The following is a 14292-nucleotide window of genomic DNA, read 5'->3' as shown; positions in this document are numbered from 1 at the left end:
TCTGAGCTCCAGCGTTCTGTGGTGAGAGGAGAACCTTACAGAAAAACAACCGTCTGTGCAGCAATCCACCAATCAGGCCTGTATGGTAGAGTGGCCAGGCGGAAGCCACTCCCCACCTGGAATTTGACAAAAGGCATCTAAAGGACTCTCAGAGCATAAGAAACAAAATTCTCTGGTCTGATGAGACTAAAATTTAACTCTTTGGAGTGAATGCCAGGCGTTACGTTTGGAGAAAACCAGGCATCACTCTTCACCAGGCTAAACCAACCCTACAGTGAAGCATGGTGGTGGCAGAATCATGCTGTGGGGGTGTTTTTCAGCAGCAGGAATTGATAGACAGGTCAGGATAGAGGGAAAGATGAATGCAGCAATGTACAGAGACATCCTGAATGAAAACCTGCTTCAGAGTGCACTTGGAGTGACTTCAAAACAACTCGGTGAATGTCCTTGAGTGGCCCATCCAGAACCCAGATCTAAATCCTATTGATCTTCTCTGGAGAGATCTGAAAATTGCTGTACACCGTCGCTTTCCATCCAACCTGATAGAGCTTGAGAGGTACTGCAAAGAGGAATGGGTAAAAATTCCCAAAGACAGGTGTGCCAAGCTTGTGGCATCTTATTCAAAAAGACTTGAGGCTTAATTGCTGCCAAAGATGCATTAACAAAGTATTGAGCAAAGACTGTGAATACTTCTGTACATGTGATTTTTCAGGTTATTTTATTTTTAATACATTTGCAACAATTAAAAAAAAATAATTCACGTTGTCATTATGGGGTTTTGTGTGCAGAATTTTGAGGAAATAAATGTATTTAATCCATTTTAAAATAAGGCTGTAAGATTAAAAAATGTGTAAAAGTGAAGCGCTATGAATACTTTCCGGATGCACTGTCTATATATTTTAAATATCTTACATTTATAAACCATATTTATTTATTTATTATTAATTAATAATTATAGACAATAATAATTATTAATTATTAATTGAATTTAACTGACTGTACTTCCACTCTCTACAATCCCAATAAATATTTATAGCATAATCTCATGTAAGTATCTTAAAGTTTACTACCTTTTGACCTACTCTATATCAGTAGAGGAGAATGGGGCTTACACGTTTTAACTTTCTCAGCTTTTATGTGAATCCACTTAATGTTAAAAATTAATATCACAGTTCATGACACACTTGTATCATAATTACTTTTTTTGCATTAATTGTACCTAAAGAATGGAAGTGAAATGCAATAACATGCCCCATAGAAATAGGTGGAGCGCATTGTAACATCTAGGGACACCTTGTAACATGACCGACCATATGGCAGCTTATAACTGATCCAATGGAGAGAAAAAAGAAAAAAACAATACTTTGTTAAAAAGTAACATTACTAAAAATACAACGATTATGTTTTTTTTTTTTTTAATAGGCCTTAAGAAAGGCTTGTGATGCCCTTATCACAACATACAGCTGGGCAAATAGAAAAATAATAAAAATAATAATTGTTATAATATTTTTTACATTTGTTTTTTTAACAAGTCTTGTCATTAGAAACTGTCTAAGTGCAGACAAAAATAAAGAATTTGGAACAACTTGAGTTAAGGAGTATGATTTTGTAAATGTGAAATTAAATTTAAATTTTGAGGTGACCCATACCTTTACACTGGGTTTTCATTGTGGAGAAGAGCGGTTATGTTATTAAAGTTGATGTTTTTAAAGTCTTGGTGACAAAGTATACACTGACAAACACTAACAAAGTGTAGCTCACAACTTAACTTATAATTTAGGCCTAAAAGCACTTGGAATCAATTTGTTAGGGTAAGTATTTCTAAACATTTTGATTTAATCAAGGTTTTTTTTGTAATAAATATGACATTTAAATGCATCTTTAACACATTAAACACACACTGTTTCAGTTAAAGTAACTTGATTTCAGTTAAGCTATAATAGACTTAAAGGGATAGTTCACACAAAATGAAAATGTACTATTTACTCGTCCTCAACTATATGTAGTCAATATAGGGCCATAAATACTTGCAAAATAAAAAAAAAAAGTTTTGCAAACCAACAAAAAAAAAAAAAAAAGTATGGAGCAATTGACTGGACTTGCATTTGGAAAAATGCAAATCTACAAAAATCACAAAGTGAAAATTTATTTTTGAGAAATAAGAAATTATTTTGCTAACAAAAATAAAGAACTGCAAAGAAAAATCAAGCAGTGCAAAAAAATAAATAAAAATAAAATATTTGCAATTAAAAATATATATTTTTCCCAGTGATGGGTTGCAGCTGAAAGGGCATCCACTGCATGAAAAATATGCTGGATAAGTTGGCGGTTTATTCCGCTGTGGAGACCCCGGATTAATAAAGGGACTAAACCGAAAAGAAAATGAATGAATGAATGAAATATATATATATATATATATATATATATATATATATATATATATATATATATATATATATATATATATATATATATATATATTTGCTTTTTAGTCAACCATGAGTTTGCAATGCTGACACTTTGCACTTCACATTTGTGCGCATTTCACTTTGTGGCCCTGGTTTGACAAGGGGGCAAGTCAAGGGAACTTGGGCATTTATGGCAATTATTGGTATAAACCACCTTGTCTCCATACATTGTCTCCATACTTTGTCTCCAGGTGATGACGTCGCTTAAATGAAGGCAGGTCTTTTTTTTTTGCAAGTACAGTATATAGGCCCTAGATTGACCCCATACCAAGTGGTTCCAAACATCAAGTTCAGTTATTCTTCATTCATTCATTTTTTGGCTTTGTCCCTTTATTAATCAGGGGTCACCACAGTGGAATAATCCGCCAACTTATCAAGCATATGTTTAACGGAGCTGCAAACCATCACAGAAACACCCATACACTCACACACACTACGAACAATTTAGAGTAACCAATTCACCTATAGCGCATGTCTTTGGACCTGTGGGGGAAACCGGAGCACCCGCTGAAAACCCACGCGAATGTGTGGAGATCATACAAGCTCCACACAGAAATGCCAACTGACCCATCCAAGACTCAAACCAGCGACCTTCTTTCTGTGAGTCGACAGCACTACTCACTGCGCCACCATGCCACAGTTAATCAGTTTAACACTATAGATATTTTGCAGAAAGCTAAAAACCTAGCCTATATTGACTTCCATAGTTGGTCAAATGAATATTATTTAGATCAATGATTAGGTTTATCATGTCTTCTTCTGTGTACATCAGAAGTCAAATAGGTTTAGAATGTAGCGTTGGGGAAAGTTAGACTACTTTTAAAAGTAATATAGGCCAATAATCTTGAGTCACTTGACTAGAGTCAAATGTGTTATTTAGTTACTTTTTAAGAACATTAATGTGTTATTTTGCTGGGCTAAAGATTAAAATATTTTACTGTATATATGATATATTATATGATGGCAATAGTTTGGGCTGAACTATCCCTTTAAGAATTACGAATTTCAGTTAATTTAGGTCAGCATCATTAATAATTCCACATTTAATGGGATTATGAGTTATGTATGATACTTTGAGTACACATTCAAGAAATGCTTCTTTCATTCAGTTCGTTGACAGGCCAGAATGTCTCAATTAAGTTACTAACATTCCTACTACTACCATCTACTCCTTTACAAATGTGAACATGGAGCTCGAATCAGTTCATAGAAATTAATGGAAAAGATTCGTTCACTTTAAAGATTTGTTCAAACTCCCTTTGATTCATGAGCGCCGATCCCGCCTCTAATTGGAGGTGTGAATTCAGATTTCTGTAAACCCGCCCTCGGTGCGCTCATGTGCCTCATGAAGTAAAGTGTGTTTTGACGCCGAACCGAGCAGTGGCTGTGCTTCACGCTGGACCGAAGAAGCATTACAGTACATGGAAGTTATGGAAAAGTGAGCTTTTATTAATTCAGTACGCTGCGTAAAAACTATTTTTGTAACTCGAGCTGTCCCTACTGCTTGAGTAAGAAGAGGGAGGAGCCGCTCGAATCAACTTGAGTTCATATCTTATCATAAGACCAAACCAAACCAGCGCCCTGCTGCCTGCGACCACACAACTGCTCCACTGAGGCGAAGCTCACCGAGACAGACCAGATCAGTCTGCCAACAAACAGCGGCACGATGGGGGATTTGATCTCAACTCATCTGGATGAAAGCAAACGGGAGGTTATAACAGGTACAGTTAAAACGTGCTCTTTCGTGGACGCTTCTGTTATTAGTACTGCAAGATGTGAAAGATAGTGTGTGTGTGGTATGTAAAATATGATGTTGCGAAAGTGTTGCAATGGCATTTCAGTTAAGGTCAGTTCTGGGGTTTTGGGTGAAAGAGTTTACATTCCACCCCAAAAGGAAACGTGTGCCATAATGAAACTCTGTGCTGTTTTCTCAGTAAATGGGTATTTTGCTGCGACGTGGCACAATATTTTCACTCACTTTTTGAAGCTTGGAAACCCACTGCAAAAGTAATCATGATTGGCCACTAGTTGAGGAATAAAAAAAAAACGTTTTTTCTATAAAGTGAATTATATTTTTTATTAAATGCTAAAAATTAATTGTAATAGAGTTCTTAGGGATGGCCTGAATCTCCCCAGAGCTGCGTGGTGTGGTCAGGTGTGGCTGGGGTGGGTCAGGGTTGAGTCAGTACTAATAGTCTCCGTGGATTACTAGTAGAAGATTATCAACCAACCAATGTCTGGTCTTTTTGTATTTTATTTAAAACTCCACTTTGTTCTAATAAAATACAGCGCATGTAGTCACTTCATGTGCAAATGAATCTTTCAATTAATAGAAAAGATCAGTATGAACAATAATGGCTGTAGCCTTTAGTCACATCAGCATCAAATATTAATATTGTTGTGGAAAATTCTTTATGATCACCATAGATTTAGTTATGAGATTATTGTTTAATGTTCAGTATTTTCTAGGCAGATTTTTATTTATTTATTATTATTATTGTTGTTTTCAATCAACAACTACATTTCATTCTAGGAACACTGGTTTCCAAGAAAGCAAATTGACTGGTACAAGTAAAAGTTGTCTGTAGATGTATATACAGTATAAAAATACAAACCTTTATAATTCAGGTCTAGAATATAATATTATTAAATAAATGGAAAAATCAGAGGAATGCACAAGCTTTTCATGGCATTGACCCAAATCCTAGTTATTTCTGACCCTATTAACTGCAAAAGGAAATTTATTGGAAATATGAGAGCAATTCCAGCATCATGGATGTGGCATTTGCGGTAAAAACTCGAAACATGCTGCACATTCACAGAGAAAGTATTTATTAACATTATATTGAAACATCTGTTCATATTTTCCAAAACAACTAACCACAGAGTTATGGAATCAGAAAAAATATAAATCTGTAAACATTTTTTATACTTTAAATGAGGAATATAAGCATGCATTATGGATGTGACCAAAAAAGTACGCAAGTTTACAGTATACAACTTACCTTGTAGAAATTCTGTGAATTAAACTGCACAACCGAAAAGAAAAGATACTAATCAAATGGATAAGAGTCGGCTCGCTATAAAAAATAATGACTGATCTAAATTTATTTAGCAGTTTTGTATTTATGAAATTGTGATGGATGTGAAATTGCCACTTTGGTAAATCAAATATAAATGATTGAGGACATTGACAAATGTTTTTGAGCATTTTTACAGTCCTGTAAAATACAAGCCTACACAAAAAACGTAGAAAGGGTTTTGCTATTTTGGTAAAAACATAATATTTTATGGCATGGTTGACATTTGCGTGGAAATGCTAATGAATTAATATAGATATTAAGTTAGTCTAGAGTGTGTCATGGTGGCGCAGTGGAGTTTGCATGTTATCCCCATGTTTGTGTGGGTTTCCTCCGGGTGCTCCGGTTTCCCCCACAGTCCAAACATATACGCTATAGGTGAATTGAATACGCTAAATTGGGCGTGGTGTTTGAAGACCAGTGTATGGGTGTTTCCCAGTGTTGGGTTGTGGTCTGGAATCGCATCTGCTGCATAAAACATATGCTGGATAAGTTGGTGATTCATTGGAAAATTGAACAATTTGGCGTCATTGCGAGAAGTACAAATTTCAATGTCTTATGAAACTTTTTTTAATTTAATAAATAAATTAAAATTATGTATTTTAACAGCAATTACATTTTTAGAACCCACTGAAATGATTGTTCTTCCACGCTGTTTGATTTTGAGAGGATTAATAATTGTGTAATTTATTCCTTATAAATAGAGATTCATATATTATTAGTTTAGGAAGTACATTCTACTGTGCAGTATTGTAATTCAACCATCTTGGTCTTTAATTTGATCTTGTAGTGAAGATGCTTGAAGTCTTTAGTTTAATATAATTTTCAGATACTATAAAAATCGACATCGAGATTTGATTAGCTCTGCATTTGGTTTAGATTTTTAAAAATTTTGCTGCTTGTATGTTTAAACCGATTTAAGAACATTGTGTTTCACTTAACTAGTAACTTTTTCAGCAGATAAAATTACATTTGTGAAGAGCAAGAGAGAAATGCTAACTTTCCATCTTCCCTCTTTTTTGCATATTTTAAGAGAAAGTGCACATCAGATATGGAATCTCAGGAATGCACAAAGAGCCTAGCAGCACTAAGGAGGCTGTCTGGGTGATCTGTCATTCTCAACATTTAGATAGCCTTTGTTCAGGAGGTCACGAATGCTTATTTTATTAGGGTTTTTTAGGGTATGAAATATTCATAACATGTAACTGACAAAATTGTTGAGGTTTAAATGGCTGCATCTAAAATTACATTTGTACTTGCTATACTATAAATATTTACAAAAACAGTATGTGGAAAAAAAGTCCAATAATGTCCAAATATTGGTACTCATAAAACGGTAGACTAAAAGTACTGACGTGTTAATACAGTAATACAGTACATTATCTAACACTTTACCATCCTATGAGGCCATGGGACAAGTTTTGTGAAAGACAGTGAAGCAATGCAACTGATACATCTGTACAGTACATCCAGAAACATTCATTCATTCATTCATTCATTTTCTTTTCGGCTCAGTCCCTTTATTAATCTGGGGTCGCCACAGTGGAATGAACTGCCAACTTATCCAGCATATGTTTTACACAGTGAATGCCCTTCCAGCTGCAACCCATCACTGGGAATCCAGAAACATTCATACAACACAAATTCATTCTTTATAGAAAGTATTTTTTAGTCATAGAGGAATTGCTTATTCAAAATTATTGCCATTACAGAGAATCAGTATTTTTTTGGACCGGCATTTAATTGGGTCGCTACCATATGGATAAGCTTCAGGACTAACTGTAGCTTACTGTTCATGATAAATACGCTGCTTTGTCTTGGAACACTTGTGTGTTAATAGCGAACTAAAAGCTGCTGCTTATCGGTTTACGTCCCTGAATGGTGTCATCACCCACCCAACGTTAGTTCAATGTACATGTGTTGTCCTTGCGCGTGTGTGGGTGTGTTTATGGGCCAACAATTGGTCATGGCAGCCAGGTTTGAAACAGTCCAAAGTGTGGGATCATGTAGCAAAGCTGGATCCAGTCATCCAACCTCTGCTGGAAGCTTTGGGAGACTCCTGCATATTCATAGTGGCTCTCTGAAGGCTGCAAATTAGAATGTCCTGTGGAAATCGTGGCAGCTAGAGAGAGACAGATCAAGTGGAAAGAGCATCAATAAAATATTGTATTTAAGCCTTAATTTACATGAAGAGTCCAGTAAAAAAAGCTCTAGCTCAAATCGTAGTGGGCTTTAATCCCCCTCTCTTTCTTTTTAGAATTTTCTCATATAGGGCTGGGCAGTATGACCACATTTTTTTTCATAGTATGAAAAAGTTTATTTCACGGTAAGGATATCTTTTCACCATATTATTTTTATAAAGATAGCCATTCCAGAAAATGTACTGAAGGGTTTTATATAATAAATAATCTCACATATGTAAATAAAGAAAAGGATCTTATTTGAATATTTTGTATTTAATATTAACCTTCTTTATTTAGTACACAAAATATGACTTTCACAATAAATTTATGTGGACAGACCTTATTATTATTATTATAAACATTTCTCAAGTATTATCTCACGGATAAAAAATATATCCCAAGTAACTAACAGGAAAAGAAAACTAAATATGAAAATAAAATGTAAGCACTTTAGGAAAATATAAAACGTCTTAAAAAGATAACTTAAATATGAAAATAAAACGTATAAACACTTTAAGAAAATATAAAACTTTTCAAAAAGAAAACCTAAATATTAAAATAAAACGTAAACACTTTCGGAAAATATAAAACGTCTTAAAAATAACTTAAATATAAAAATAAAACGTATAAACACTTTAAGAAAATATAAAAAACTCCTTAAAAAATACAAACATTTAACCATTACAATTCTTATATAAATATTGAAACTAAGTGATAAGTTATTGTTGTAAATATAAAGCTGAAAAAAAAAATGCTGGGTTCCACACACTTACTACTTGCTGTCCCAACGCAAATCGATTGAGTTAACTTTTAACATTTTTACAAATTTAGGTGGATTGAACATAAAACAAATAAGTTGTCCCCAAAAAGGCAAAAGAATTGACCCTTCGCTAAGCCACACCCGAAAACCGCCACACACCAATTGTGGCTTAGCAACCGTAGCTACGCGCAGGAGCTCTGTCAAGCTTTCGAGCAAGTGAAACAAGCCCAAGCGTTGTGCATACGGATTGTGCAAATCTGATACCTGGTATCCTAAAAGTTTGGACTGGGTGGTGGAATTTTTTTTTTCCCTTTTCAAAACCTAAAACCCAAAGGGAGAAATGCCAGCATGGATCAAGCTCTGTGAGGGGCACTAAAAGAGCGGAGTTAGGTTGGTTTTGTTTTCAATATTCTTGACACATTCAGTGATAGACGGTAATAACTCACACACCTCTTACCCTAAAAAGATCTAAACTGTGTTTCCTACAAAAATACAAAGCAGGTTATGTTTCCCAGCTGTCTTTTTCTTTTTTGTCCACTTGATATGAGCATGATTGAGCCTTCGCCATAGTAGTCATACTAATAGCAATCATATTTTCATCTGTTTCAAGCTATTAATATTTGAAATTACATATCAACTTAAAACTGAGACGTGATCCCAATCTGGGAACTTGCAATCAATATACTTTACTGGCAGCTGTTTTTCAGTAATTTATATCCCTCATGTCCATGTCAGAGCTACAGTTCACTGATGTTTTCATCTGTTGTTTAGAGATTTAGTCATTATGCCGGGTTAGTGTCTGCTTTTTATATTTGGTGTCTGATTAATATTTGCTGGTAGGGAAAATCTATTTGTTCACTTCTGCTATTTATACTTTGATTTGCATTTCAATTTATTTATTTTTTCCACTTAACTGCAAAATACAATAGAAACGGTATAAAAAGCACACAAACATACTGACAGTTATAGGTACTGTACATTGTTATGGGTCAATGATGCTAATATTTTTTCACAAATCCATCAATTTCCCCTTTCTGGCTGTTCTTTTTATGAACAATTTAACGTTATGTAGAAGCACTGTCCATGTATGTTTCCTTGCCAGTTAGAGACGCTATATTTTCTTGCACAAGAATAAGTCTATCAGGCTTTTTGGCTAAAAAAAGAGAAATCATGGTTCAGTTAGTTATTATTAGATTATTTTAAAATTTCACCTATCCTGCTGTGCATGAATAAAGCTGTTCAATGTTCAGCGTATGAGGCGGCTAGGCTTTAGCTTCAATTTTGATTAAGTTTTTTTCTAATCGGTTGCCTATTCTGTCGTGAATATACACCTGTAACTCATACTGCAGTCCGTTTTTGTCTGGCTTTCTCAGATATCTCACCTGTTCGGCAAAAATGACTAATTATATCCCTGGAAATGTCTGACACCGGCACATACATATTGTACTAGACATGCCAGATACGAAAGCTTGATAAACTTAGCAACAATAACTAAGGAGGGCGGGGCTTAGCAAAGTCAATTGTTTCAACTCGTTTAAAGTAGTCTGAAGTAATTTTTTTTTTTGAGTGTGCACATGGTTTGGCCACGCCCACTTATTTACATTCCACAGTATACAGGAAATAAAAAAAATCTAGTATTGTCAATAAGAACCAGTATCAATAAATGGTATCGATATTGATCAAATCTAAACAAGACCCATCCCTACTCAGGAGAAGAGTTCAATTTTGGAAAATAGAGCAATTTAGTGACCCTTCTTACTTTTCTATTGTCAGTCCTGAACTCTGAAAAGTGTCGAGTCAAAAAGTCACACTATTTTCCTAGATCGTCTTCCTACAGTCTAGAGCATGAATGAAGTCATTTTCTCTAAATAGAGGGTGGGGAACAGAATGACCTCAGAACTTCCTGTTTCAGATTTGAACAATCTGCTTATCTTTGAGTTTATGATGTTTGACAGCTTTTGGTGCTCTGATTGTTTTATTTGTTGCGCATACAATGAGATTGATGTAATTTGTGTTTACTGAAGGAAGTTTTTGGGTCAGATCATCAGTTTTCAGAGGATGGTGAAGTCCTGGATTCCCCCCACACCACTGTTTGTAGTAACTGGGGACGTGAAGGGGGTTCTAACAGGAAATGCTTTAATGGAATGTTCATGATGGGGTGTTTTTTGGGCAGCTGTTGAGCACTAATATAGCGGGAGTCTTCTGAACAGAATGCTTGTATGCTACATGCTTGTAGCAGATCTCTATAGTGAGGTCATGACGAACATTCACTTCACTCCACACTTATTTCCTTGAGTGTCTGTATGTTCATTGTCCCTCTCATATTGCTCATGCCAGCTCATTGTTTTCTCAAGTGAGCAATTCTTAGTCATCTACAGACCTGACTGGAATTTAGGCAAAAATGGAGGAGAGTCCAGAGTTAATCTGAAAAAAAATCATCTAGTTGGAATGTCAATGTCGCTCTGGGAAAGCAAGAAGCGCAGATTTGGCGTCTTATGATTTTGAAATTGAATTATGACATATTCTCCAGAATTGGATATTTGCTTGAAGGTTTATATAACTCTGTCATCAGCCATTGCTTTGTTTAATGGGAATTTTCCATGATGAACATGAGGCTTGCTAAATGTTGGACTCAGCAGCAATGAGGCTCTCAGGACAATTAAAACAAATGATGAGCGGAGCATGTTCATAAATCTCATGCTTCACTTACTGTAGCAACAGATCATCAAATAATACTGCTTTTTGATTGTAATGTATATTTTACTTGCATAACGTTTAAGCAAGATGACAATTACCAAACTCCTTCTTGTCAGCTATATGTAATTGTGTTGGCATAAATTCCCCAAACTTAACTAGTGTTGTATAATCAAACTAAATTATTTGCTAGAAAAATGTTAGTGTGGTGTAGGCCTTCACAATATATACATTTCGACTCTTCTGTAAACAATAAAATGCTGTTAATTTAATTTGAATCTTTTTCTTTATTGAATTTAATTAAGCGATCCAAATCATCCAACTCAATCTAAAATCAACATTCTTTCCAAATAGTTATTCAATTCATCTTGTGAAATTGTATTTATATCGCTGAATAAAAATTGTTAGATTTTTACAATATCTTGCAGGCCCAGTGTGGTGTTTAATAAACTGATGAGACTGTATGTTGAATATATACAGTTGAAGTCAGAATTATTAGCCCCCCTTTGATTTTTATTTTTTTTATTTTTTTATTTATTTATTTATTTTTAAAAATATTTCCCAAATTATGTTTAACAGAGCAAGGACACTTTCACATATTTTTTCTTTTAGAAAAAGCCTTATTTGTTTTATTTCAGCTACAATAAAAGCGGTTTTTATTTTTTTAAACCATTTAAAGGTCTAAAATGTTAGCCCCTTTAAGATATATATTTTTTTTGATAACAAACCATCGTTCTACAATAACTTGCCTAATTACCCTAACCTGCCTAGTTAAATTAGTTAACCTAGTTAAGCCTTTAAATGTCACTTTAAACTGTATATACTATAAGTGTCTTGAAAAATCTAGTCAAATATTATTTACTGTCATCATGGCAAAGATAAAATAAATCAATTATTAGAAATGAGTTATTAAAACTATATTATGTTTAGAAATGTGTTGAAAAAAATCTTCTCTTCGTTAAGTGAGGTTTATTTATAAACTAATTTCGAGAGGATTACGTGCTTCTGATTGCTAGCGGCTGGATCCGCATTATCCAATTCTCAATCAGACGACTCCTAAGCTACTACAAATACCCTGGGTTACGTACCACCGCTATCTTCGTTTTGAAGACTCCCCCCATCCACCCCTACTCCTCCTTCTTCCTAGATGGGTGACACAGTGGCCCAGTGCTTAGCACTGTTGCCTCACAGCAAGAATGTCTTTGGTTCCAGGCTTTACCAAACCAGCAGACATTTCTGTGCAGAGTTTGCATTTTCTCCCCGTGCTCACGTGGGTTTCCCCCGGGTTCCCCCTTTTAAAAATAAACAGGGGGGGCTTTTAATTATGACTTCAACTGTACATTAAATGACAAGTTGAATACAACAGACCATTCAATTATTGATAATGGAATGCACCCATGATGGTAATTTAGCCATGATTTGACATTTATGTGCATTATATTTGCAATAAGTCATCTGTTTCTCAAACATGCTTAACAGAATAAAACACTGACTGAAAAAAATATGAACTGAAACACTTGTGACACTTGCGTTGTTATAAAAGATTTCTTCTTCAAATAAATTTTGGTGTTTGCATTTTTGAATCCATATCTTGAGCATATTTGCTATACAAATTATGACCACATTAATATTACTATTAGTAACTGCTGTAACTAATTTCCTGCACACAAGATCTCTATATTTGAATGATTTGTGAAGGATCATGAAGACTGCACTAATTCACTGAAGACTGCACTGAAAAAATCTGTTTTGCTGTAGCAGGACTAAATTGCATTAATTCAAATAAATAATTTTATTAAAATGATCGACCAGTTGTATGTACATCTTAATTCAAATATATTCAAAAGTAAAAGCACAGTCATTTTAAATGATTGAAATTTCATTTGTTTAGCTATTTCTTTAAATATTTGCAGCCTTAGTAAGTATAGGGCTGCACGATACCAGGAAAATAGACAATGTTGTTGAGTGTTTCGATAACGATCTTTATGATATCTATCTGATCTATCTGATATCTACTATCTATATATATTTTTTTATTTATATAAATTTAATATATATATATATATATATATATATATATATATATATATATATATATATATATATATATATATATATATATATATATATATATATATATATATATATATATATAATTTATTTAATATAATTTTTTTATATATAATATAATTTATTTATTTTTTATATATATATTTATTTAATAATTAAACTAAAATAAACGGGTAATATATATTATAGATGAATACCTGTCGATAGCTTTATCTTATTGGTCAGATTTGTATAAACAGCATACTGTATGCACGTAAAATGAGTTGAATTTATTGGCACATAAAATGAAAATAATTTGTCACACTTCTCTGTGATTTGTACAGTATGTTGCATATACTATTTTATATGCAAAAATTTGCTATATTTATTTTACTATATATTATAAATAAATGTTTATTATGATTAAGGTAAAATATTATAACCCCAAAACTACCATTACTACTACATAACATTGTATGGCAAAGCATTATCCAACTACAGTGCAGTCAGCAAAATGGGAACCACTTCATTGTTGTTTAAATATAGAAAATTAGTCTTGGAAAGTGTGTCAACCAATCAAAATTGAGAACTCGGGGCAATACAGCGTATGATCCATGACTATGCTCTTTGCAAAAGAACCACGATCCAAGTGTTTTGGGATTTCCTCCTGTGATTTTAACTAGATGAGCATTAATGACCTCAGCAGATGTGTTTTGCTGAGCCTGTGCGATTTGTAACCTGCAAAGAAAGTTGATCTTTACCAAGACATTTCTGTTTGCAATTGTAATCGAGTTGCTCTGTGATTTGCTGTATTGTTTGATTGGTTAATGAAGTGCGGCCAGTATCTTCAGTGTAAGGCCTCAGAGTCTCTTTGAAGTGACTGCTCTATGGTCAGGCTAACTTGATTTGCTCTTGAGCTTGTAATGAAATTAAGAAGGAACAAGGAGTGGCACCATGTATCACATGAGACTCATTCAGCGAGTGACTCATAAACAAACAACACACACACACACACACACACACACACATGCATACATACACACACAAACGCTCTGTCT

The 14292-nt window shown here is 34.0% G+C and overlaps 1 protein-coding gene across 1 annotated transcript in view; it reads left to right on the top strand.

The window, feature by feature from the left end:
- The first annotated feature begins 3808 nt into the window (after positions 1 to 3808).
- Positions 3809 to 14292, top strand: part of niban2b (niban apoptosis regulator 2b) — a 55975-nt gene continuing 45491 nt past the window's right edge. Inside the window, exon 1 of the mRNA XM_056457875.1 lies at positions 3809 to 4189. Coding sequence (XP_056313850.1) covers positions 4135 to 4189 — 55 coding nt within the window. The 5' untranslated portion in view covers positions 3809 to 4134. The remainder of the gene's footprint in view (positions 4190 to 14292) is intronic.

Source organism: Danio aesculapii, chromosome 5 (assembly GCF_903798145.1).
Source record: "Danio aesculapii chromosome 5, fDanAes4.1, whole genome shotgun sequence".
Taxonomy (NCBI): Eukaryota; Metazoa; Chordata; class Actinopteri; order Cypriniformes; family Danionidae; genus Danio; species Danio aesculapii.
The sequence above is the reverse complement of the archived record's forward strand: the minus strand, read 5'-3'. Positions and strand labels throughout refer to the sequence as shown.